We start from the raw sequence: 27,660 nt of genomic DNA, 5'->3' as shown, positions 1-27,660 counted from the left end.
TCCTGTAAATTTTTTGAACTAAACATATATTTTTTCAGCATTAAGGTTACAACAAAATTTCTTTACATAAAGAGCATGTAATTTCAGAACGATAAATACAATATCATATTTCAGTAGGCAAGCAAAAATAATACAATTTAACAGCTCTTCCACTGAACATGCTATACTCGTTCGAGTTTCCAGCTGTCATTCGTACTCGTTGTCCCCGACCTGTCATCGTTGAACGAGAAAAACACCTGCGGCGAATTCATATAACTTCACAATTATTCGATTTCTCTCTGACACACGCTATACCCATGTGGTAATCAAAAATGTTATTATTACCGACAACATGCCATCTCTTTTGCACTCATAACCAAAAGGAATCCTTCGCTTTAACAGCAAACGGTCAAAACGAGCCAGACTAGTTTGTGAAGCGATTTCGGTCGTATTTCCATCGTTGTCGTTTTCTCCATAATTGCGTTATTTTTTCGCAATTCGTGAGATTGTGTACACTATTGCGAAGTGTACAGAATGACAATTCTATGGGTTGTTTATTGTGAATGAGTGAAATCGTGTACATGCGAACAAAACATTATTAAGAATTTTATGTGAGAAATACTTGTAGACGAAAATTGTTCGGCGTTTCCCACACAAGTACCCTGCAGTAGCAGCCACAGTCGCAGCCGCAGTTTCGCCCCTCGAGCGTCTTGCGTAGCATTTCGCACAGCTGCTATGAAATAGTGTTATCTCGTTCCGTACTATGCACTCGATGCTTATGAATGTGAAGAACTATTCACATATTCGGTATTAAAAACATTACAGTGTACTCGTTCCGATGCGCAGTCACAATATATTTGGTGGTTTTCTGTGCCTCTGTGCATCATCTCGTATAAAAGTGTGTGATATGTGCATGCGTGCGTGCGAAAACGTAAGAAATAGACATTACGAACAAACATCGCGAGTGAATTGATGCTCATCCAGAGAACGTGAAGTACTTTACATTCTCTGGCTCATCTGTTTATTTGTTTTCATTTTCATAAACAGTGGCGTGAATAAAAGAGTGCTACTATAATGGAGTCGCCATTGACGTGAGCGAGCGGGACTGTGAAGAAATTTCAATCACGGAACATTGTGAGCAATGGAACAATATATTTGAAAGTAAAACCAGATATGTTACTCAAATGTTGATATTATAAAGACTTAGTACATTAAATCATTGGATTTAAATAGCAGAGTAAATAATGGTAAGTTTTTTGCAGTCATTTTAAATTTAATATTTGCAATTGATATTAATAAAAAATGTATCAACATTTCATTCTTTCTACAATGTTACTTTCTTATAATAATAAAAAGGCATGCATGGTAACCAGAAAATATGCGGATTGTTTTAGTAACAAAATGTTTCCTTCCAATTACATATTATTCTGTTATTATCAATAACAGCTGTTTGTAAGGTCTGTTGATAGATTTAATTGTAAATTTACATTTAAAATGTCCAGATTAACCATAACATTACAAGTGGTCTCTAATGTGGTAAACCTTGCATTGCATAATTAACTTCTGTTCTATTTATGTTTATAAAAAATTGGGAAAACCCTTTAAATACTGTAAAGAGCGAACATTTGTTTTAAATTATTTAAAAAATATACAGAAATAATTATGAAAATGAACGTTTTGAAATAAAAGTGCTCGTTTTAAATTCCATTTAACAACGACAACTATTTCACCAACTTATTCAGAGGAAAGGCCTTATCTTAAATATACAAAAGTTTATACCTCTGAAATACAATAATAAAACATCCCTTTTTTTTACTGGTCTAACGTTGTCTAAGCAGCTCGTTTCCGGTCGAAACAACCGGACTACAGCAAAAAAACCGTTATCTTCCGTTGTAGCGAAGCATATACTTCACAAATAAAAAGTTGCCATTCAATGAACTTAATTTTGATTATTAGCAACGTTGCTGTGTGAATCATGTAACCATTCACAAGTCGAAAAGTTCATTTGAAAAATATAAACTTTTGCAGGATAATTAACTGACATTTCACTGATCTTAAATAATATGTAGTTTATTAATTTAATTTTATTCTACTTGTTATACAATTTATTTTCTTTTGGAGAAATGATATTTGTTGCTTTAAATCTGCGAGCATTGTTTCAATTAACTTCTCTCATTTTTTTTTTTGGAAATTGCTTCCCATTCGATAATTACCTTTTCCAATAGTTCGTTGAAAATTTCGACCTTGTGCAATCGAGCCTTCGTTTTGAATTGCTTCCAGAGATTGTCAATGCAGTTAAGGTCTTGACTGCACGAAGGCCAGTCTAATAAATAAATCACATAATCGTCCATCCAACGATGACTCTTCGCAGTATGTTTGAGTTCATTATTTAGCTGAAGCAGCCAAGTAATATTCTTATTGCCGTCGAAATATGGAAGTATTACATCCCTCAGAATAGAAATATACAGGTGCTGATTGAGCACCCTCTTTAAATCGCGGATGCCGATCTAAAATTTTCTGTCTGGTGAGAGTATATTTTCCTTTCTTTTTCTCTCCTTTTGAGTGCAATGAAGTTATTTCTTTACGAATTCAAATCGGTTTTTTACGATTTCGCTCATACAGCAGCGGCTTCTTCATAGAAAATCATCCATAGAGTTTTTTTTCCTCTTAAATGTCTTTTGACAGTTTCAACCAGTTCTCAATAATTCAAACGCGAATTTCATTTCCAGTTTTTTGGGGCTATTTTTTTATTCGCACACCATTCGCTCGTTTTGTTGTAGCGGCAGAAAACATTCCTGAAGTAATTTCGAGGAATAGTGCCGAGTGGACAGTCCATAGCCAAATAATAATCCAGCTCCGCTCCGGTTACTTAGACCCGAAGATCGTGGGAACTATCATCTCTAACGGTGGTTATACGTGGTATTTTCTTGTGTGGCACTTTCGCTGTAGTTTTGTGGGTTTCAAAGTACTGAACACCATGGTATTAGAAATCATTAACATTTACGAAATCTCAAAAAAGGAATTCTCATCATCGCGCATAATGCTATCGTACTTTCGTCACAAGATTTGTTTCTTCCCATTTTACACACCAAGATAAATATACACTGTACTTTAAAAATTTATTGTAATATGCATAAATTGAAGAAACTTACCTAAATTATTTGTAAATGTGGATAAAAATGTTTTAAAATACTGCGTTGCTAATTGTTTGAGCGACGAAACATCAAAATACCGGCAAAATTTAAATATGCAGCTAAATCAAAATACCGACAAATCAGAACACCGAAAAATCAAAATACCGACAAACCAAAATGCCGACATGTGAAAAATGGGAAAACTGTATTATACCGTCCCAGTATTTCGGAAACAAAATGGGAATGGTCGGATAGAGGAGGTTCTCCAGATCAAGAATATATATATGTAGTTATGGCCGCAGGAAACTTATAGTTTTCTAGATAGTTGCGTTTAAATTTTTGGGAATTTTAGATCTACATATGTCTTCAAAAGTGAGAGACTAGTTCGCATATATACCGACAGATGATGGCGCAAAAGTTAGAAGATGATCAGAAGATGCTATAAATTTTGCAATTGACCTCTAATGTCAGTTCTGTTTTGACATTTGTGTAGTAAACGCCTACGAAATACACGTAAATAAACAATGATACGCTACACTGCGTACCATAACCGATATGCTGAAGGATACATTTTCCGGGCGCTTAATCTCCCGTTTTGGCGATTTGCACTTGCCAGCAAGATCGCCTGATTTGACCGCACCAGAATTCTTTTTGTGGGGCTTTTTGAAGTCGCGGGTTTATGTTAACAAGCTCTGACTCTTGCAGCTCTTGAAGACAATATCCGTCAAGAATGTGAGGACCTATCGCCGGAAGTTCTGGCCAAAGTGATGGAAAATGCCATAAAAAGGGCTCAAATGACAATTAACTGTGGCGGCGGTCATTTACATGATATCATATTCTCGACTTGATGTAAAAAAATTTAAATGGTCAAATAAGAATAATCCACAAGCAGAAACAAAGTTTTTCATTTTTTAAAAAAGTTTTTCATTTTCCAAAAAACATCGAAAGGTAATTTTTGCGCCACCTGTTATATTCTTTTCTATACCCTGAATGGTTTCAAAATTATTCGCAATCAATCAAAATCTCAAAAATTAGGATTCCGACAATCAAAATACCGACAAATCAAAACGCCGACAAATATACGATACAAATTGAGATGATTTCCGATCGGATAGAATTTTTCGTCCACATTATTTAAAGCCCTGTCCATATCAATTCTACTTGTTAACCTGAAAATATTTTAATATTTATTCTATTGGTAACGATACATTTAAAAATGTAATGCTTAAGTGATAAATGATTATGTATTATATTGTTATTTTATTTATGTTTATAATTTGCAAGAAAGAAAAGGTTTAATTCTGAACCCTTGCGGAAAATTTCTTGTGTGTTTTTCTGGTAATTTTCTAAAGTTTTCTACTATTTAAAATTCCCTTTGTTTAATAAATTATTCTTAATATATGTATGTATAGCTAGCAATCAGTGTACAGAAAATTAAAAATATATTTGAAAATATATTTTTGTAATTTTGGCTATTTCAAAAAACGTTACTTACGTATTAACGCCAAAGCAGCAAAAATGGTCAACACCGTGTTATCCTTAGTCCTTTGGCTTGATACTTCTTTTTGCTTTGGTGGCGTTTCACCAAGATAATCCTGGTGCATCCAACAACAGGATTTCCTTATTACTTTCGCGTAGAACTCTCTTCTTATAACCCTTAAATTTTTTGCTGTGGTTGCGTTAATACGTAAGTTTCGAAAAAGCAATCCTAAAAATATTACATAATTATCTATGAACTGTTTTAATCTTTATGGCTGTATAACAATTATAAATAAATAGCATTCAATAAGAAACGGCAACCTTTTCTGAAATCAGCTGATTTATTTTATCAGTTTCATTTTCCGCTGTGAATATAAGTCGGTATGAATTCCAAAACAGCTGATTCACAGTTTGTATGTATAAGTTAATGTAAATTAAATATTTGTTACTATAAAATTTTAATTTGACAGTCATTTTCTAAACCTAGTATGTATTTGTCAAGGAAGAGTCTCTAAATAAGTTAATAGTAATTCAATAATATTTTAATAATAATAAAAAATATATATTCGGACATATGTATATTATTAGGTAATAATAGTTAATTATTAGTACATAAAAAATACTTATGCTTAAATAATTTCTTAAAATAAACTTACGAACATAATTAGGAGTCAACAGGATATTAATATTTCACTGCATTCCTTTAGAGACGATTATTTACTCAGAAGCGTTCTCTCACTCATCTAACAGAAGCTGTTAATAACATTTGTCCTAGTGAATGGTAGATAAAGACAAATGCATTTAACTCTGTTAACAGACACATATACACGTATTTATTGCAGCCGTTTACATATGTTCAAATGCGCTGCAATACTCGTATAATTTTACTAATATAACACTGGCTCAATTGCATTTTCGCTCTGAAGATACTTAATCGCCATGAATAGCGAGTAGTGGCCGTAGACGAAAAGTAACGATAAAGAGAACTGTCAGAAACATCAGTCAAATCTGAATGCAAGCAAGAGGAGAATAAAGTGAAATTCACTCGGATGAAAAGACATCGTGAAAGCGGAATACAAACTAGAAGTATTCGGTTTGTATTTTTTGTTTAATAAACAATTTTGCTCGGTGCGCGAATATAAATTTTACCAAAACAAACTGTATATAAAAGCAAAGTGACGGAAAACAAGAAACATTGGAAGTATATTGAATACAACAACAAGAAGACAAAAATATAATAAGTGGACAACAATAGAAAAGGTGTTAACACGAATGCGACACCGAAACCACGACGAGGCAGTGACAAATAAAGAAAAAGTTACATATGCCCAATGATAGATTAAGGCATCAACCAGTTATATTTTCAGATGTGCTAAGTTTAGTTGGTTTAAATTGTGAATAAAAGTGCAAAGTTTTGTGAAATTTTAAGTAGACAAACCGAAGAGTTTGGCAAATAAACAATTACGACGGCGAGAGAAAAAATAATGGAAACAGCATGGTATGTTGACAGGACATTGGTTTGATTGAAGTTAGGGAGTGTTGCCACGTAATTAATTACGTTATCTTCTAAAATGATAAGCCTGGGAAATTGGTCAACTTCTTAGTTCCTCTGGTTCTTTGAGAACCACAGGGCTGCCAAAAAATGCTTCCATGGATAACAAGTTTTGATAGAGCTTTCAGTTCGCTGAATTTTAACTTAACTTAATAATAACTTAAAAATATAACGCTAAAAGTTTTGTTTTTATTGTGATAACAATAATCTTAATTTATAAGAAAACTTGTTCAAATAAAAAACAACATTTTGATTACCAATTTTATGAAGTGTATTATTTTTTAAATAACAAAAATAAAATATATTTGAAATAACGTTGAGCGCAAACTAGTGGAGCTTCCTTCAAGAAACAATTATATTGGTATATTTTACAATATTCAAAAATATTAATTTTAGTTGTTATTTTAGTGGCAACACTCACTTCGTGCTGAGTGAGAGCGAAGAAAATACACAAAAGGAAATCATGAAAATCGTGTCAAATGCAAACATTGCAAAACTTTTTCACATTTTCATAAAGAAAAATATTTTTAAAGGTATTGTTTTTAAATAAATACAAGAGATATTTATAAGTGCATTAAATATTTCTTTAGCGGTGCGTGACCGTCTAAATTGTGCTTATGTTAGGTCAGAAGTATAAAAGCGCAATGAACATTATTAAACCTGGCTGTGTACTTACAAGTTACGCGATATGTTGTGATTTGGTTAAAATTTTATGTGAAAACAAAATATCCTTCAAAAGAAAAAAATACATGTAATAATATTTAGCTGATATTTTGTATTTTCCATGATTATGCACTGACTTCGGATAAATGTGTATGTATTTGCATATAGAAATCAAGTGAAACATAATTATGCAAAAGTAATTCGTAACGTTAAATAGTTTATAATGTCTATTCTTCATAAAATATTTGCTATTCCATTCTCTATAATTATAAAAGTATATTCATAGTGTCATAATTATGCAGAGTTAATTTTGTCATAATGTATTCTATCATTTTCCTCTTCCATTTTCAGATTTCATTAACAAATTGAAGAGCAAAACAAACCAAAAAAGCTAAAGAAAACGGTTAATAAGCAATTAATACAAAAAGGGAAGCAGTTGTTATAGTATAAAAAAGCAATTGAATAAAATCAGACAGTTTGTCAAAAATTGGTAAAAGAATATCGTGTAATTTGAAGGAAGTTGGTGCACAAGAAAAAGAAGAAGGAAACTACGTAAGAAAGCGTATACGTAAAACGGTTGTGGAGCGCAAATTCACTCCTGGCTCAATAGCACCTTCAAAGGTTAAATAAAAAGACAACTACAAAGGAAACGGCATACCTCTAATAATTTAATAAAAATATATAAACCCGAACAAATCTGAAGGATACATAAATATGTATTTTAAAATACTGAATAAAATATAAAAATTACTTAATCAAAAGAGGCGAAAAGTGAAAAGCGCAAACTAGAGGCAATGTGACTATACTGTGCTACCTACCCACCATAATTTGTTAGCATTAGTAAAAATACCTTCTACTATTAAAAACATCCTAACAAAGAAACAACAGTTGTGGTAATTATTCTTCAGACTTGCCACTATGCCAGCGCTACCACACGAAAAAACTAAGCGAGAAACATTAAACAAAAATATAGTTTCAATAGTCAGTGTCATTTCTAAAATGCCAAGATATAATAACTTTCATTTAACTGAGTAAAATCATCTATGTACTCCCATAAGAGTGAAATCCTTCTGACTGTATTTTCCGCGCCATTTAATTATTAACTTGTTGATTTGTAAATTAATTAATACACGTTTAAAACAAGAAATATAGAAAGAGTTGCAAACACTACGTCATTCCTATAGACTGAAGTAAATCCTCTGATTATTATAATAAAACTTATGCTTGAGTCGAGTGAGTACTGAGTATTTTTAACCAAACTAACTAATCAATCTTGCAATTAAATTAGTGTGTTAAATTCAAGACAAATAGCCGACTGATTTAATGCACAATTCGACAAAATTGAATTTAATTTGAATGTCGTCGGTGATTAGGTTTTACTGTAATAGGAAGGACTTACTGGCACCATGCAAAGCTTGGATTCATCATGTCAAGAAGCTGATGTAAGTAGTGATAATTAGATAAAAAGCTATAAAATATATGAATATATATTAAAACTTTTATGTGTATTTTTTATAATTGCAGTTTATAATAAATGACACGCTTAAAAAGCTTAAAGGCTCCAATACTAGCATAAATAGTAACAGTAATTCAACAACTTCAGCTTTAACATCTTTGAATTCAAGCGGAAGCAGCAGCAGCAGCATACTAAGGCATCAACATCCTCACCAGCAACTAATCTATCAACAACATTCTTCTCTTCCTCAACAAACCAAGCAGCCACAGTACTCGCATTATCAGCACTTACAGAGCGCACTGCAGTGTCCTGCACCGTCACCGCAACCACAACAGCTCACAACACCACCGCCACCACCAGCACCATTGAGCAGCGTTACATTTCCCACGAAAAGTTCGTTGCTTGACTCCAGTCTGCTACATTGTAACATCACACAAATTCCTAGCCAACCGCCGTATTGTATTTTCGACGATGGAACTGAATCGCCCAGTGAAGTTCCGCCTGCTGAAATACTCGCAACTAGTAGTAGCAGTAGTGTTGGTGGTGGCAGCGGTAATATCGGTAGCTTGGACGGAATTGTTCTACTCGCAGAGCCATCGGCCACAACATCAACGCATGCAAATACTTCGTCTGCGGTGCCATCTCCATCATCATGCTCATCATCTACAAATCTTTCCAACTTTAATTCGATCACTTCACCATCGCCGGTAGTGCCCGATTTATTGTTATCAACACCGCCGGGCGTAAATTCCTCATCATCACTTGGCGATTCAACTGCTAATACCAGTTATGGTGGCATCGGAACAAATGCATTTCTAACATCTTTAACGCAGTCATCACAATTTTCTACAACAACAGCAACGCATCATAGCAACAATAATAATATTACAATAACCAGTAATAACAATAACAAAAAGGCTGATAAACGTCCTTCCGCGTCTTTTAGTACTCAACAGCAACAACAACAGCACAGCAATCATTCACACCATCACCAACACCATTACCAGCAATCATCGACGCATCATCATCCACCGCAGCATTTGTTAAATATATCGTCGCCATTGGCAGGTGCGATCGCATCTTCATCGCCCACCTCTTCGCCTAGTAAGCGGCAGAAAATTTCTAAAGATGCAACAAGCCGATCATCACCATCAACATCAACGACGCGTGCGTCAACTAACAAACGCGATGGCAACAACACTGTCCCAACTAATAGCACAACAACAACAACATCTGGTGCTAGTGGAACAATATCGGCGACAGGGTCATCTAAGTTTTTCAACATACATGATAAGATTCGAGAAAATTATTTGCAATTGCTGGCTAACGATTTAAATGCGTTTACGGAAACTGGGGTAAGTATATGTTCTACTATAATATAGCATGTGACTGTGTAAATTATCAACAATTTCGATGTTAAGTAACTCAATTTTATACCCAACGCAAAAAATTACAAATCATAAGAAAACAAATTAAATGAAAAAAAGAAAAAATAACAGCAAACCTTTAAAATTATAATTATAAATTTCTTACATTTTGCAGCTCAAGCAGCGTTCACGTGCTTTTGTTTTGGAACGTTTAGTAGAGAGCGAAAAATTAAACACTATCGTTGTAAACCTATACCCTGGTAATAAAGGATACTCATTAGCATTACATTATGATGAGCGGCAGTTGTTGACAGCTAACGGTGAATTAGTGCATGGTGGCGAGGCGTCCGGCAATGTACCGGGCGTTAGCGGTACTGAAAGCGGGCTAGTTGGCATGGGTATCAGCTCCTCTGCCAACATATATAGAGGTGCTTCTAGTCGGAATACATGTAGCAGTAACAGTAGTAGTAAAATGAGTTTGGCCTCCATACCGCCAGATTTAAAGTGCGGCACCGACTTCGATAGTACAGCTGAATTAAAGCTGAAAGCAGCCGGTAGGGCTGATGATAATAGCCAACAACATGAGTACGCTTTAATCGAAGTATTGCGTTGGCCCTACGAGAACGATCAGTTGTTGCAGTGCATCGATCGTGAGGTAATACCGGACTTTCTAGTTGACATGTTGAATGCACCTAGCCTCACACTGAACGCTTCTCAAGATGATAGCGAACCCCGTACCTACGCTAAGCCAAATGTATTTTACGCTGGCTGCGTGATTGCGCAAATACGCGATTTTCGACAAACCTTCGCTATATCGACGAATATCTGTGATACGAAACACGTCCTCCTGCGGCCCACAAATGCTACCATTTTTTCTGATATCCAGCACTTGGCAAGCACAACGAATATGAGCATAAATCCAACAATACCCTCAATGGTTGGTGCAGCAATTTGTGGCGCAGAGGACAAATTACAACTAGAAAGTCAGTTAGTGTTGGCCACTGCGGAACCGTTGTGTCTAGATCCCGATCCTAATATTGGGCGTTTCGCCATCAATGCACAGAATGCACGTCAACTATTTAATACACACGAGTTGCGGCGACAAATGAAGAAGTATACACAGATATCGATAAATCGAAAACGGAAATTGGATCAGTTCACACATCATTACGGACTGGAGTTGTGTGATTATTTGACGCGTTTACGCGCCAAACCACGTACCAGTAGTAGTGCAAATGCCAATACTACAGCGGCAACAGCACCCAGCAATAATCCATTGGTGAGTGCCATGCTCACGTCATTCTCGTCGAAAGTGCCACGTCGTCCGCGTGACGTCATACGACCTATTCGACCGCCACGTCTAGAGTATCCAGCGAATCTAAAGGTGCCCGAGCAGCTAATAAGTGTGGAAAAGTATGCCAAAACGTACGAACGGCCACGCGAAACCACGGATTGCCAGCCGCAACTGATCGAGGAGTATGTGCTGGAAACCGAACGCGAAGAAAATGCTGGACGTCGTGTGATATATCACATAAAACTTTCGATTTTCCAACGACCCTCAAATTCTGAGTACCTGGGTGAGCTGTATGTTGATCGTGATTATCGTGAGGGGGAACGAAATGGCGAGTCGTGTCGCTTTTCGTTAGGTACACGCATACATGCGAATCGCTACATACAGCAATTCACAGAGATTTTCACCGAAGAGGGTCGCAAAGCGGTTAAAATAACGCATTTGATGCCGGGCCACTTGCCTAAGGTAACGCATACGGGGATAACACCGGAACAACGACAAGCTCTGTTGCTGCAGCAACGGCAAGCTGCTCTATTAGCAGCACAACAACAGCAACAGCAACAACAGCATGTGCAACATACTTCAACCGCAAATGTGAATGCTCAACACGTGACCGTTGCATCAGCAACAGCAGGTGGCAATCAACAGACGCAGCAGCAGCAGCAGCAACAGCACGTTGTGTTGGTAGGACCGAATGGACAGCAGCAACACATATTGCCCGCTACTGTGCAGCATATAAACACTGTCGGTCTACAGCAAGTGTCACAAAGTGTTTGCGGAGTGGGCGGTAGTGTGCAACAGCAACAACAACAGCAACATATTGCTATTACGCCAACCGGCAGCAATTTGTCGAAGAATATCAATATTGTCGGTTTAACTGCCAGCAATGCTGCCGCGGTGCAGCAAGTATTGCGCCAACAACAAATGCAGCAGCAGCAACAACAACAGCAGCAGCAGCAGCAAATTACAACCCAATTTATAGATGCGAACGGCTCAACGATGCATGTGCAGACGAGCGGTGTGCATGCGCAGCAACAGCAGCAACAACAACAGCAAACACAACACATACAACTACATTCGGTGGGCGGTAGTAATGCGCACACTACAACGCAACTCAGTCTCAGCAATGGTTCTCTAGTGTTAGTGCAACAACATCCTATAACGCAAAGTCAACAGCAACAACAAACACAAACTATACAACATGCCGGCATCACTATACAACCTGCCAACGTGCAACAACAACAACAACAACAGCAGCAGCAACAAAAGACTCAGGTTATCACGGCGGCTCAATTGAATGCCGTTGCTGGTGCAAATTCAGCACTGCGCACACAACTCAGTTCCAGCGTGCCAATATTGGTATGTTGCTCAATGTATTTATTTATTTACTTAAACTCATTGCCCAATATTTCTTGTTTCGTACTTACATAATACACTGACCATTGTAGCAAGCGCAGCTGAAGGCCGCGCCTTTACTCACTGCACAGCAGCAACAGCAGCTTTTGCATAAATCTGCACAACAACAACAACAACAGAGTACTGCCAGTAGTAATTCCACTACATTACACACCAATCCTGAGATAAATGCAATCTTCACAAACATCATGAATAGCGCCAATCAGTTCCAACAACAAAAACAACAGCAGCAGCAGCAACAACAACAGCAACAGCAGTTGCAGCAATCCTGTAAATATTTACCACCTTACACCAATGTTATATGCAATTTTTATCACTATTGATTGATTGTAGCAAACAACACTGTGAGCAGCAGCAGCAATGTAAAGAATAGCAGCAACGCTTCCATACGCAGTCTGTTGAATAGCGCACCTGCTGCCATGACAAGTACGCCTGTGGCAAGCGGCACTTTCACCACTTCCACTGGCCAACATCAGACTGTCACATTGGTGCAACACACAAGTTCGACGCCTCAACAACAGCAACATCAAAGCATTGTTAGTGGTGATAGTTTTGTCCAGGTGACAACACAGCCAACCACTGTCTCAGCGGCAACTACAACCGTGCAACAACGTAAACCAACCAACAATGAAGTGTTGCAGAATCTCTTGCATACTAATCGCAAATTCAATATCGTCACCAGTGGTGGTAATATTGTAACTGCCAGTACTGGGGGTACTACCTTCCGCACTGCAGCCGGCAATTTGGTTGCTGTCAATCTGAATCAAGCAACACAACACCAAAATCAAACGGATGGGCAGCAATCGCAACAACAAACGACCGGCACACAAGCTCAGCAAACACATCAAACGGTACGCGTTTCAATGTCGGCACTCGCCTCACAGTTAGCCTCCCCGCCAGCCATTATGACAAATCCAAATTCGGCAAACTTTGGCTACACTGTGAACACTTTGGGTGGTAATGGTGGTACAGTGAATGCAGTTAACGCTGTGAGCGGTACAACCGGCAATAGTATCAAAATACTCAATAGTGGCGTCCAACAACAGCGTGTGGCATTGGCAAATGCATTGCGACGCGACTCGAGCAATACGGGTGCACCGCCAAACGCTATAGTTGTTGGTGTGGCAGCACCTTCGCCGGGCAGTGATTCGAATGCATCGAATGCTAGTGGTTTCGCCGTGCCACAGCCAACTAGTGCCACCAACTCGGTGGGCACCGCAACCAGTTTGACACTGCTCGGTGCGGCCACACCATCCCCATCTGGTTCGGATCATTCACAATCGTCGCAAACGCAAAATCAAGTATTGCTTGAGCGTTTGCACAACAATAGTGCCACTACAGCGACGGCGATACCGAATATGTCGCCACAGCAGCAGCAACAACAGCAATCACACGCACACACCCAGTATCTAACGAAAACGCTGGTGCAATCGCCAGCTGCTGCCTCATCCATACACTCACCTATGTCTAGTCCACATCCACAGCCATCACCATCCCCACAGCATCATCATCATCAGCAGCAACAGCAACAACAACAACAGCAATCTACTGCCTCCAATACTACCACCACATTGAACTTACAAGGTATTAATTTATTGCAAGGCGCCATAGCCAATTTCCCCGGCCTGCAGAACGTACAACTACAAATACCGGGCTTGGCGCAACCGCTCTCATTGCAATTGCAATCTGCTGTACAACAACAGCCACAACACACATCACAAACGAATGCTGCCACTGTATCGTGTGTAGTTAGCGGCGGCGGTGGCAATGCTGGTGGTGGTGGTGTCACTGCTTCCTCTAACAACAATGTTGCTGGTGGCGCCGGTAGCAGTAGTATGGGTCAACAAACACATATACAGCAACGCAGCTTATTGGTATCAGTTCCTGTCTCAACACACAGCCAACAGCAACAACAACAGTCGACACAACAGCAGCATACGATAACTCTGCAAGCGGCATCGGGGACGCAGCAAACACAAAATCATGTGCAACATGTTGTACCGCCCACGGGTACGATTGTTAATCTGCCAACTGGTGGCACTGCCACAACTGCTGGCACGCAAACTGTAGTGCTAACGAATACTGCGACAGGTGGCGCAGGTGCTGGTAGCAATGTGGGAAATGTAGTGGGTGGTGGAGGCACTACAACAACAATGCTAACCTTGCCAATTGGTAAGTACAATTAGTAGTGTTATTCAGTTAAATTTCTTACATTTAAATAAATTTTGGGAAAGCTTTAGAATACCCTCTCGGGATTTTGAGGATAAAATGGGAATGGGAATGGGCGGGAAACTTATAATTTTCGGCATTTTTGCGTTAAAGGTTGAACATTTTAACTATGTAAAGTCCATATTTTTTCGATTTAAAATGTATTTTACATTTAAAATATTTTCATATATGTACATATATAAAATTAAACAAAATGTAAACAAATACTGAATTAATGCTATTTTTGTACTATATTAAGTGAAATAAATGTGTACAAATTAATGAGTGAAGTACTAGAGTATATAAAAATGACCAATGCAAATGTAAAATATATTTTAAATCGAAAAAATACATACTGTAAATAGTTGAAATTTTCAACTTTAAACGCAAATATCTCGAAAATTACAAATTTCCAGTGGCCATATCTATATACATTCTCGATCTGGAAAACCTCCTCTATCCGCCCATAGCCATTTTATCCTCGAAATCCTAAAACGGTATTCTAAAGCCGACCCGAGTATTTTTTAGACAATTTGTAATTTTACAAAGTTAAATCTAACTATGAATTATTAATGCATGTATATACATACATACATATAAAAATTCTGTAAAGTTGAGGGTATGCTTTTATAGTAGAGCGGGTTTTTGTAGAATTTGGAACATAACGGTATAAGTGAGATCTTTAAGTAAGACTTGTTGTTATTATTAAAAGAACAACATAAATATATTCACTGCTAAATTGTTAACGTTCCCATGGGAGTCGAGTCTACGTACCCGAAAACTGACTCCCAAAATCTGTTTACTCGGCAGCATTCTTCAAAACTATTGAGGGTATATTTCTAGCGTCACAAAATAATTGCTTAGAAGTCGGAAAATAGGAAAACCAAAAGGAATTTATTTTGTTACTTAAATTAACCAAAAAATATCTATTGCAAGTTAGTTACATTAACTGAAATATACCAAAGCAACAAGTCTTTAAGTCAACAGTCTTTATCTTGGTAAAAAGTTTACCAAGATATTTGTAACACGAAAACGTCAAGAGACCCTAAAAGTATATAAGTATGAGTATATTTGCGAACTAGTTTCTCAATGTTTGAGATATCAATCTGAAATTTTGCACACATTCTTTTCTCCCCAAGCAGCTACTCAATCGTTTTTGGAGAGGAGTGTTAGATGAGTGGAATTTGCTGGGCATGCAAAGAGGTAGTTTGGGTCATGCGGGGGTTCTTTGCATGCTTGACTTTTATTCGGTATGTCAGTTCTGGATAAGTAGGGATTTTAACCTGTTACAGTATCCAGAACGAAGCTGCGCAAGGGTCACTCTAGGTTTTCGCGGCAACTCGAGCTCTTCGTCTGCAATGGGTGGTGGTTTTGACTCCAAGTAGACCATTCTATGAAAGGGCTGGTGAGCTGCTTATTCGTAACACTTACCGATCCAAAAGGGGTTAGATCGGCAAAATAAAAGGCCTTGGCCGGATAAAATCCGGGTCAATTACCGTGCGTAGAATCGATTCCGGTTCGTCGGGACCGCCGGTACCGGATATCTATAGCATATAGCTGCTGAACGATCGGAAAAAAGTGTTTGTACGGTATATTTACAAGAAATTATCGCCTAAGCCAATGATGCAATCTTCAAAGAGCATATAACTGCGATACAAATTGACCGATCACAGTCCTTGTAAATAATGTTTGTATTTGTATATACATACATATATATTGTATTATTGCTTTGGTATAACCGAAGTTAACGATTTTTTACCAAATTTAGCATACATTATTGTCCAAGGAAACTCTAAAAGCTCCGAATTTATTCAAATCATTAAGTATAGCTTCCGTACAGCCGAAATTAATGTTTTTCTTGTATATCTAGCTCGGATTAAAACTTTAATTTTAACTGAAGATAGTTCTTCTTTAATATATGATATATGTGCATTCATATGTTTATATGCATATGGTTCCTTAGATCATAATTACTTATTATATTTGTCGTACAAAAGAAAACCACTAAACCCTACGATTTTACAAAAAATATTCCATTCAACTTGACGAAATTACACTAATTCTATTTTCTTTTCGCATTTTTCATTGCTTATGGACGAAAATTCCCTGTTCCTATCCTCGAAAATACTGCTTATATCCTTAAACACAATTATCACAATTTTTCTCCAACATATTTACACTGCACATTATCATAATTTCACCGTAAACAAAAAAAATGTATATATATATATATAAAAGTATAAAATTATTACAACCGATATGTCGCCGTAAATCCCTATGAGAGTTTAGCTCCCAACCATTTTGCCATACAGAAACAAATGTACATACACATGTATAATATTTATTTAATATCAAGCATATAAATACCCACAAGCTAGCACTTACAAACTCTTGCATTTCGTTGCTCTTGCCCGAATCACATTAAGATTCGATTCCCATCGCTGCACTCGCCATATACATACTTACATATGTTACTAACATTTTAATACTCATTAAATATTCATCCCCAAAAAAAGATGTATGTATATATAAATGTTTTCGTGACATATTTAACAAAAAGGACAAACATATTTATGATAACCTAGCGTCAGTCAATCAATCAGCCAGCCAATTCATTTAACCAATAAATCAGCAACAAAAAATCAAAACAACAACCCGCGTACTTCCCCTTTCAATTCCAGCTCAATTTGTTGGTCCCGGTGTACAAAAACTCAATCCTCAAACAATTCGTACCTCAAGTGGTGGTGGTGGTGTTGCAGGTGGCAGCATAGTTCTTCAGCAGCAACAACAACAGCAAGTGACGCAGCAGCAACAGCAGCAAGGACATCAATCGCAACAACAGCAAACAACGACAATAAATGTGAGTGGTGTTGCTGCGGGTAGTAGTGCGGCTGGTGGCAGCAGCATAGTCAGCAGTGGCCAGCAGACGGCAATTCAATTGGTCGGCACCATACAGCAACGGCCGCGCAACATAGTTGTGGGCACAAAGCAACTGAGCGGCGCACAACGGCAATTGATTGCAACGCAAAGGAATATAGGCGGTTCCACGCTGAAGATCGCAACAACGCCAATAAATGGTAAGATATTTTTTAACGGAGCATAGCACACAATCATAAATCATTTTTTACATATACATATATACATATATAGTATATTTTGAATAGACTAATATTATGCAATATTTATTTATTTCACATCATTAAATAGTTTTTACTTTAACATTTAATCATAAAAAGTGCAGAATGAAAGTTTTCTTAACTTTAACAAATCTCAGTAAAATGGAAAAGATGAAACCGCAAATATAGAAAAGAAATGGTTAAAGAAAAGTAATTGTTGTAAAGAAAGTTATACCCTTCATGACATTATTAATTGAGGTCGATCGATCCTACACGGGGGTGTTCATAGTTCTTTCGCGTCGAACTACTTGCTAAATTCTTTAATTCTTTTACCGTCTTTTGTCGAATTTTCCTTGATTCTTTTTTTTTTTTTTTTGTCAACACTTTTAGTAGCGTCGTCACTTACACATTTTTGATTGCGGCAAAGTTCTACTAATGCTTCAGAATATGGTTTAACCTGACCCGCACCCTGGGCACATACTCTACTTAAGACTTCGGTTTCCCTATCAGGTAATTCCTCAGCAGTATTAACGTCAGTTACAATGTCAATATTAATATTGTGTTCTGTATTAACAAATTCAGCGATTAACAAAAGTCTGACCTTGCTGATTTTCATTTAAAAGAGTTATCAAAGTCGATATTGTCGATATGAGAATATTGTCGTCTTCACCGAAGTCAGAAACCTTTTTTTGAAAACCTTAATCTTAATAAAACAAACAACCTGATATTTATTTTATATTCTGTATAATGCGCTGATTGAGGGGCTGACATACGGATGTTATATTACAAGGGTAAAAATATGAACTTTATGTTATCAAGTTTAATATCTCGAGGATGAGTTGTGGCATTATCGAAAAAAAATAAAACTTTTGTCTTCTGAAAACCTATTTTTTTTACCAAACGTTTTCACAAGACGTTGAAGCTTTAGGATTTTTCTTCCAATCAACTGTCGGGCATGCTGCTTTTCAGATCCCTAGCGGATGAGCTTTATCTCTAGTCATATTGGCACACTATAGTACTGTTAATCTTTCCTTCGATAATTTAGCGCCAACGCATTTTTCGTAATTTGTCAAATCACGGAAGAAAGTCTTGTTTTCATCTGCGTTAAAAATATATTTTAGTCTGTTGCCCAAGAACCTGTCTTCTAGCTTTTCTTTGAATTGATGTATGTACATGTTCGGTATTAACCTTATCAGATTCCCCACATACGCTTTTGAACTTCACTTTATGTCTCTTGATACGGAAAAAGGTTAAACTCCTAATGGAATAAATGACACTGATATCTTTTGTTGACTGGTTTTGATAAACCACCCAAACACAGATTGGCTATTTTTGAGCCATCTTTACTTCAGATTCTTTTCATTCATGTTATCAGTGATATTCTTTTAATATCTTCCTTTTGCTACACAATAGTGGCAGTTTGGGTTTTTCCAATATCGAATGTCTAAAAGCAAACAAATAAAATTAAGGAAATGTGTGTATGTACTTATATTGCTCGTATATACATATTATTTACATACATAGATTTCGGTTGTTCGGTTTATTTACTCAAAAAAAAAATAGTTAATAAAGTCTTCGCACCCGAACATGACAATGTCCAGGTGTTAGAGTGGAATTTGTTCTAAAACTTGGTTCTTGAATTTTTGTCCGGTTAAGAGAGATGTCCTCAAGTAGAGGTTTCACTGTACACAGCTTTATACTTTTTGTATCCTTGGCAAGTAAGTATTAAAATCCTGCCCTTGGTAATCTAGTCACCCATCATAGCTTGCTAATTAGTTAAGCCTAACAACGATTTTTTGAATGTACATCCTGCCAAAGACTGTATCGTCAGCAATTTTGGCTTAAAACTATTTGTTAGAAGAGTTTTTTGGATAGACAGCAGCAACATAAAATATTTCAATAATATTATTGCTACTAGACAAATGTTCTAATAATATTATACATATATTATTTTTCTAACCTCCTGATTTCTTACTCGTCTTAAATCCATTTTCAGCATCGAATGCGAACACCATTACAACAACCACAAATCTAACTGCCACTCCCATTGTGATGTCGACGCAAAAATTGCAGCTGAAAACTATCAAAACGCCACAGCAACAACAACAGCAGCAACAGCAACAGCAACATGCGCGCATATTAAATCAAGTGACTGCAACGGCTGCATCTCAAACGCAAACCACGCACCAGAATCAACAGCCACAGCAGCAGCAAACGATTATAATAGGTCAGCATTTAGCCGCGGCGCCAACAACACAGCAATCACAACAACAACATATACAAGTTGCAGGACGCACCGTAACCACAACCGGCAATGCCAGTCTAAATCAACAACTAATTTCGGCATTAGCCAAGGCTGCCAAACAGCAACACCAACATCAGCAACAAGCAGCAAATCGGCGAAGATCGGCAACTGATGTAAATAAATAAATACATATATATAAATGAATAGAGTGAACCAACAACAATTGGGTAGCGACAGTTGGCTGAAGTGTATGTGTGTGTGTGGTGTGTATTAGTGTGTGTACGTGTGTATGTAAAATGTATAATGAAAAATTATATAAACAAACAGAATAAGAGAAAAGCAGATATTAAAACAAAGCAAAAACAAAAAAGATTATTAAGAAAGGAAACTCAAAAATATTCAAAATAATTGTATTTGCAAATGCAAACAAAATACGAAGATTTAATCTAAGGTATTATATTATACTTTGCCCTAACTAATGTACGAGTAAATTCATCTACTCCTAACACATACTCCAACAAAAAAAAAACAAAGAAACGAACAAACAAACATATATATAATGAACACCCATTACCGTTATTCGCTCATCTCACACTGTTAACGGCAATCAAAACTTCAAATTGACTATTTCTAAACAATTCTAGGGTTGAGGGTTAAAGATGCTTAAAAAAGTAGTAATGCCGATATACATACATATGTATGCATGAATTGGATTGTAAATAAATATCCTTTAATCGGTAAAATATTTGAAATTAATTTCCTTAAAATTATGTACCATTTATATATAGATGTATAGAAGGTTTTGATGAATTCTATTGCATAAGATCCAGCTATATTTGAAACGGACACTTTCGCATGATAATGAAATCTAAAAGTGCCCACTTTGATAAATATCAAAATGTTATTGCAAAACCAAAAACAAAAAACATTAATTCGGTTAAACACCACTCTACCCTAGTCATCCTACAATCTACAAACATACATATATATGTATATGTATGTGTATATGTTTGTTATTTAAGTGGCTAAAGTCGTTGTTAGTAGTTATTTTTAAGCACCACATACAACATGCATACATACATACATACATACACAATAAGAATCCCAAAAACTAAATTAAATAACAATATTCGCGCTTTTTTCCCCGCAAATTCAGCGCCACACTCTACCACAAAACGAACGCCTTTAAACAGCCAACTTTGATTCCAGGTGTTTATTGTATACACATGTATGTACTAATAGCTCGTATCGAAAGTAAAATTAAGCTAACCTAAAATAATTAAAACAAAAAGAGAAAAATTAACAAAATTTGCAATCAATTTAGTGCTGTGTTTTTCGCCGTTGACGAAAACAAAATTTCAGAACTCACCCTGCCCCAGAAGTGGCGACGCACATTGCTGGGCGTTAGGTTGTTTTAGTATATATGTATATGTATATTTTTTATTATTTATTTATTCCCTTCGAGAACTAAAACATGCGTATGCATACATACATATTATTCTTGCTGCTCTAATTTGCACTGCTTGTTGCAGGTACATGTACATGCTGGAAGGAATTGCTACTCTTGTAATTTTCGAAAGCAAAAAACAAAAAAAAGATTAATTACAAATTATTAAAAACGAATTGTTAGAATGTGAAGTGCGCTAATTATCGTAAGCGCATGCGCGCAGCATACCATTACAACTTGCTTAAAAAGCAAAAGTGAATCAATCTACACAAACAAACATACATATATGCATGTGTATGTAGTAAAATACAAAAACACTCACAACACCCTCGTTTGAGTAAATATATTAAATTATATATATACTATATATATATATATATAAACATATATATTAATGTATATATACATACATGTATTTATAGTATATGTAAAGAAATGTTATACTTTGACTATTGCAACCAATTTTTTAGCGGAGTTATTATTTATATAGTTCTTTCTTTCTTAGATTTCGCATTTGTTTATTGTGCGAAATGTGTCACACATATGCATACATACATACATATATATATATAGATATTGTACGCTTGTAAAAAACAGTTAATTCATACGTTATGTTAATTAAATAATTTAATTATATTTAATTATTTAATATTTGGCAATTAATATACGATTAAGCATAAATAATACATTTAATTAAAAATAAATACAAATATCAAGCTAAACGAAAAAATACAAACAAATGCAGCAATAAATTATAAACAAACCTAAAATTAATTAATAAATATAATTTAGAGAATACAAACAAATTATGAATAAATGCATTTTCTCTCTCTCTCTCTCTCTCTCTCTCTCTCTCTCTCTCTCTCTCTCCATATACATTTCCGGTCAATAAAAACGCACCACTACCACTTTAGTTGATTATCTTCAGCTATAACTGTAAATTTGAAAAAAAAATTCTAGAACTAACTAACAGATCTAATAGTCACTGAGAAATGAGTTATTTTTATGAAATTGGGTTGAACACTGTTCAGTTATAGTCGTGTTTTGGTTATATATTTGAAAAGTCCCAAATAATTAGTAGAAATTAACGCTTGATCAAAAAATTCGCATATTTGGCTTTGGTGGTTATGTGATTTTTGTTGGTTATAATCCCAGCTTTGGTAGTAATGTTCAAGGAGGTAGGCCTCGTAGCATGCTGGACATATAATTGGTACTGTATGCTGGGGTCGATTATGGATAAGTAGGAGTTTAACCTGCTACAGTATCCCGAACGTCGGCAATCTGAGGTGGTTTGACTCCAAACACATCATTCACTGAGAAGGTGTCGTTAAAAGTGTTAATGGCAACACTCTGAATGGCGATCAGTGCATGTCCGAAGTCTGGACAGCGTACTGTATAAAGTTGTCGACGTAGTGTAGGAAAGAGGCGTATTGTATGAAGTTGTCGACGTAGTTAGGAAAGACTTAGTGATCCTAGGAGACGAAAACACCCCAGCAGAAACTGCTTGAAGAGAAGTTCGTTATGTTTCGTAACTTAAAGCCTGCAGTTCCACTGTATAGGTGTTCGATCGGTGACATCAAGAGGCATCCCGTTATAGTCCGGAGTGCGGTGTTTTGACATGTCTGAAGCTTCTTCATCTATGTTTTACTGCCTACAGGAGAACCTTTTGGTGCGGCGTAATTAAGGACCGGCCGGCCGATTGGTTTGTACGTTGCCAACAATGTTTCTTTGTTTTTCCCCATGTGCTGCTGGCTAGCGACTTGAGGATTTTGTTGCGACTCTTTACTTTGACAGCTATCACGGTCATATGGGGAGTGAGAGCACAGGCTGTCTAGTGTCACACCTAAAATCTTAGGATTATTGACAGTCGAAATTTTAACGTCACCGACTGCAATGTTAAGGGCTAGTCTGTACTCCTTCGTCCAGTTCTTATCGTTATCGATTCCATTGCCCGACGTCAATATAGTGCAATCATCGGCGTACGAGGCGATAGAAATTATCTCTGGTGGTTGAGGGAGTTTTGAAATATAGAAATTAAACAGTAACGAATAGAGGACACCAGTCTGCGGAACCACCTGTTTAATTCTTATTAATTTGAATTTTTTACCTCGAAGTACGGATGATTGCCGACCGCTCAGATGATTCATAGTCCACCTATTCTCACCTTCTGCGAGCATGGATTGTTCAAAGTGTTAAAGTAGCGTTGTGTATTTGTCTGTGTCAAAGGCTTTTGACAAATCCAACGCTACGAGGTTTGTCCTTCACAGGGTGATTTTTGGTTGAGACCATGAAATATCTGGGTGTTTATGACGCTAAGTGCAGTGGTGGGGCTGTGCACTTTGGGGAAACCATGCTGGGGGTTTGCTAGACTCAATTGGTGAGTCAATGTCGGCAGTGACAAATCCTTAAGTGTCTTCACTACTGGGAGAAAGGGGAGTAATCGGTCGATAAGACTCCCCTTTGTTGGCGGGTTTCCCGGAACCAGTCTTCCATTTTTCCACACATCAGTTAAGGAGCTTACTCCCGTCGAACTGGGTGCTTTAGCGTCAGCATGTTTATTTCATCTGGGCCAATGGATTTAGAGAATTTGCTTTGTTGTCATCGGTGAAACTAGGTTGTGCACAATCTTTTTGTATTTTGCGCAGCTGTCTAGAAACACAGCTTTTGGATTTGTCTGTCGAGGGGTACAATGTGAATTGGCAGTTCGCGCACTTCTTCGGGTCCGAAGAGTCATGGCCATTGATTAAATTTCAATTCGTTCATCATATCTCTTCGGGTTAGACAAAGCCTTGACAATAGTCCAAAGATTTTTCACGTCGGTGGAGAGGTTACAAGACTTCAGATACTCTATCCATTTTGTCTGCCAAATTGAGATCCCTTATTCGGGGATCACAAAGATCAGCATGGCGTAAGGTGTCGCGCTCATTAGCTTAAAAAGCTGCTTCGGCTGAGAAATAGGGAGGAGTTCCACGATTCATCCAGCCAGGATAAAGCGAGTGGTAGAAGCTGCGATCACCTTGTGGAAATGACGTTCGCCAAAGGTTACGTCCGTAAGAATGCGTAGGCGGTGTTCTCGTTTAGTTCAGTGAAGCCGGCCCAATTAACTTTGTTAAAGCTAAAGGAGGTACGGTTGTCCACAGAAATAAAGTCGATAGGTTCGGCGATCGAAAAAATTATAGGCAAATGGTCTGATGCGAGAGTTAGCACACGTCGCCTGGTTATGCTATTATCAGGCCATAATGCTGGTTGGGGCTTGAACAGATAGAAATGCCAAAGAGGGGATGTATATATTAAATATTTCGAGCTCGATATCGCCTGACCAAACAGCTATACCCTGAGATTCAAGTATCCCTGCGATCGAGGTGGTCATTGATGAGAAGTTATTGCTCGGTGTTGTGCAGTATGAAGGCTAGGCCTCCACCATTATCTCGCTCGCGTTCCTTACGTAAAAGTCTGCATCCAGTACAAGAATTGCTCTTGACTGATGTGACGCTTTGTCGTAAGGCGATCTGACACATGGAACAGACGAGGAACCAAGAGTTGCTGAGTGCTTCGGATTGCACAGTCGTAGAGGCTAATATCGCAGTAGTGCATTGGCAGCATAGGGCCACGTAACACTGATGTGACTTAAGATGGCCCCATCCATTGCATGTATTGCACCGAAACAAGCTGGAGTTGGGATGAAGCCTTCTAGCGCAAACGTGGCAGAAAAATTCCTCCGGGCCCGAGTTGGTCTCAATGCTAACAACCCTGCTGCTAGGAGTTGCTCCAATGATGACAAACTTAATCTAAAATCACCTATCCAAGCAGTGTTAGATCGTCGAAAAACAGACCCTGCCCGGATAAAATCCTAGTCAATTCCGATAACGTAGAACCGGTTGCATTATCCATATACGAATAACTTAATCTTCCAGGAGGGCTCGCGCCATGCCTTCGTGCTAAATGGCTAACTTTGGATTGGAAACAAATCTTTCAAACTCGAAAATACTTATGGCACAAGGTGGTGTGAAGTTGTTAAACAAAAGCCAACAAATAAAAGTGAATTGATAAAGATTTTAGAACTAGTTTTCTTTGGTCCCGTTATAAAGAAATCAATTGAAGTCATAGTGTATTCAGGAAATAAGACAGTTATTAAGGCTTAAAGAGGCACGACTAGTTATTAGAAGAGCCTATTATGAAACATATGTTTCTAAGGTTAGTGGTGAAAGTGATTAAGTCATTTTAAAGTAACTTCACATTGTTTTCTTTTAATGAATCATTAATATTAATTTCTTAACACACTAGAACTTTTACGTTTCCAAGATGCCAAAATGTATAGTATACATAAATACATAGATTTAGCCATGTCCACTAATGAACTCAAGCCCAAGAAGCTGTTTTTTTTTTGTCAAAACCGCCGATATTAGAAGACTATATAGCTATACATATTGACCGATGGAAATCAAGTTTTTTTTTATTTGACAAACTATCTTCACGAGACTTCGCTAAGGTAAGCCAAAGCAATTGTTCCAATCGGACCACTATAGCATCAATAGATGAAGTTCTTGTAAAGATGTGTCACGCGACGATTGCCCAAAATACCAAGAGACAGGGCGTTACTTGCTTTTACCGATGAGGAGGTTTGGAGTGTCAAGGCTAAATCATGCAAATCCGTTGGCCCAGACGGAATAACCAAGTGGATGATAAAACATCAAGACTCGACGGGAGTAAACAATATAACCAAGGTTTTCTACATGTCGCTAACCACTCTTTAAATACCTGATGTGTGAGAAGTCGGAATAATGGTCCCACAACTGTAACCTGGAAAACCCGCCAATTAGGGGAAATCTTATCGTCAGATAACTCCACTTTCCACCGTAGTGCAGACACTTGAGGCCTTGCCATTTCCGACATTTACTCACCATCTGCGTCTAGCAGATCATCAACTAGACTTCTGTAAAGTACACAGCACCACCACATTACTTAGCGTCATAAGCGTCCAAATAGTTCATGGCCTAAATCAAAAACTATCCTGTCAGAGGACGAGCTTCGGTACGTTGAACTTGCCAAAAGCCTTTGCCACAGGCAATTATTCAATACTACTTGAGGACATCGAACAAGCCACTCTCCCCCCAGAACTGAAGAGGTGGACTAAGAACTACCTGAGCGGTCAGCAATCATCCTTACTATTTTGAGGTCAAAACTCTAAATTAAAAAGAATTAAACAGGCTGGTGTTCTCTACCCGTTAACCACCAGAGAGAATTTTCATCACTTTGTTCGCAAATGATTGTACGATATTGACTTCAGGCAGTGGACTCGATTCCATGTCTTCAAAACTAAACGGTATCTCTCCGATCTTTCTCGATTCTTCTTTACAAGGAGCATTACAGTCTTCCCCACTAAACCTAGGGGGACCATATTCACGAACTGGACTTAGGAGTACATTTAGTCTGTCACAGTTAATGACGTTAAAATTCAGACTGTCAACAACCTAAAGATTTTAGATTCGACAGCCTGTGCTCCTTTAATCCTCATACGACCTTTTTAACTAAAGTACATAGTACATATCGTTCAAGGAAAATTGTGAACTCCTCTCCAACAGTTTCTCCTGGGATGTTTTCGCAGAAACCATCTATGCAGTCGTCTGCTTGAAGCGAAGCCACCCCCTAGGAACATCAAAAGAGACGTTAACCAGAATTCTGGCACAACTAACTTCAGACACGCACTGACCGCAACTCACAGTGGAGCCATAGGCACCACCCGGGAATCTTGAGTGATCCTTTCGCAACTGTAACAGCATAAGAGAAGAGCGAAGTGTCGCCTTTTTTGAAATAAGCTTAGCTCTCACTTTAAAATAAAATTAAATTTGCAGTCTTCGGAAGAATTAATGAGAGCAAGTTTCTCAAGAACAAATTGATGTATGTAAACACTCTCGTTGGAGAATTTCAATTTAATTGAAAAAACTCTCTCGTATTTAGCATACCTTTACAATTTACATACATATGTATGGCTTTTCCAGCCGATTCGTTGGGAGGGGCTAGGTGAAATAATAATAAATAAAAAACAAATAAGGAAAGGCTATGTTCGGGTGTAATCGAACATTCCATACTCTTGCAACTTGCAGGACCACAGCTGGGTAAATACCTTAAGGTGCAAACAATAACTAACGAATATAACGAAAATAATTATAAGTAGTGCTATATTTGGGTAATTCGTTGACCAATTTGACACATTTTTGGCATTAAACTATAGTATTATATATCCAATATTATACGTTAGTTTTGACGAAATCTTTATATTAAATATTTAGGAGATTTTATCTATTTT

General features: G+C 37.2%; 1 protein-coding gene across 4 annotated transcripts; it reads left to right on the top strand.

Annotated features, from left to right (window-relative positions):
- The first annotated feature begins 211 nt into the window (after window positions 1-211).
- On the top strand, window positions 212-20,222 carry LOC120776649. Of its 4 annotated transcripts, none has more exons than XM_040107485.1 (9): window positions 221-910; window positions 1,027-1,226; window positions 7,159-8,249; window positions 8,332-9,618; window positions 9,806-12,280; window positions 12,370-12,607; window positions 12,671-14,509; window positions 17,227-17,622; window positions 19,658-20,222. In XM_040107485.1, exons 3-9 carry the CDS (start codon window positions 8,214-8,216, stop codon window positions 20,089-20,091), a joined length of 6,705 nt encoding a protein of 2,234 aa, XP_039963419.1. In that variant the 5' UTR covers window positions 221-910; window positions 1,027-1,226; window positions 7,159-8,213; the 3' UTR covers window positions 20,092-20,222. The 4 variants fall into 4 exon arrangements, with proteins under 4 accessions (XP_039963421.1, XP_039963419.1, XP_039963418.1 ...); XM_040107484.1 differs by having other exon boundaries at window positions 221-1,226; window positions 7,159-8,040; window positions 8,096-8,249; XM_040107486.1 differs by lacking the exons at window positions 221-910; window positions 1,027-1,226 and adding an exon at window positions 5,656-6,090.
- Window positions 20,223-27,660: the final 7,438 nt, after the last annotated feature.

Source organism: Bactrocera tryoni, chromosome 5 (assembly GCF_016617805.1).
Source record: "Bactrocera tryoni isolate S06 chromosome 5, CSIRO_BtryS06_freeze2, whole genome shotgun sequence".
Lineage (NCBI taxonomy): Eukaryota > Metazoa > Arthropoda > Insecta > Diptera > Tephritidae > Bactrocera > Bactrocera tryoni.
The sequence above is the reverse complement of the archived record's forward strand: the minus strand, read 5'-3'. Positions and strand labels throughout refer to the sequence as shown.

Coding starts and splice junctions, on each gene's coding strand:
- LOC120776649 (XM_040107485.1), top strand. CDS start 8,214: ATGCAAAGCTTGGATTCATCATGTCAAGAAGCTGAT. Junction 14,510..17,226: donor AATGCTAACCTTGCCAATTG/GTAAGTACAATT, acceptor TTTCAATTCCAG/CTCAATTTGTTGGTCCCGGT. Junction 17,623..19,657: donor CGCAACAACGCCAATAAATG/GTAAGATATTTT, acceptor ATCCATTTTCAG/CATCGAATGCGAACACCATT.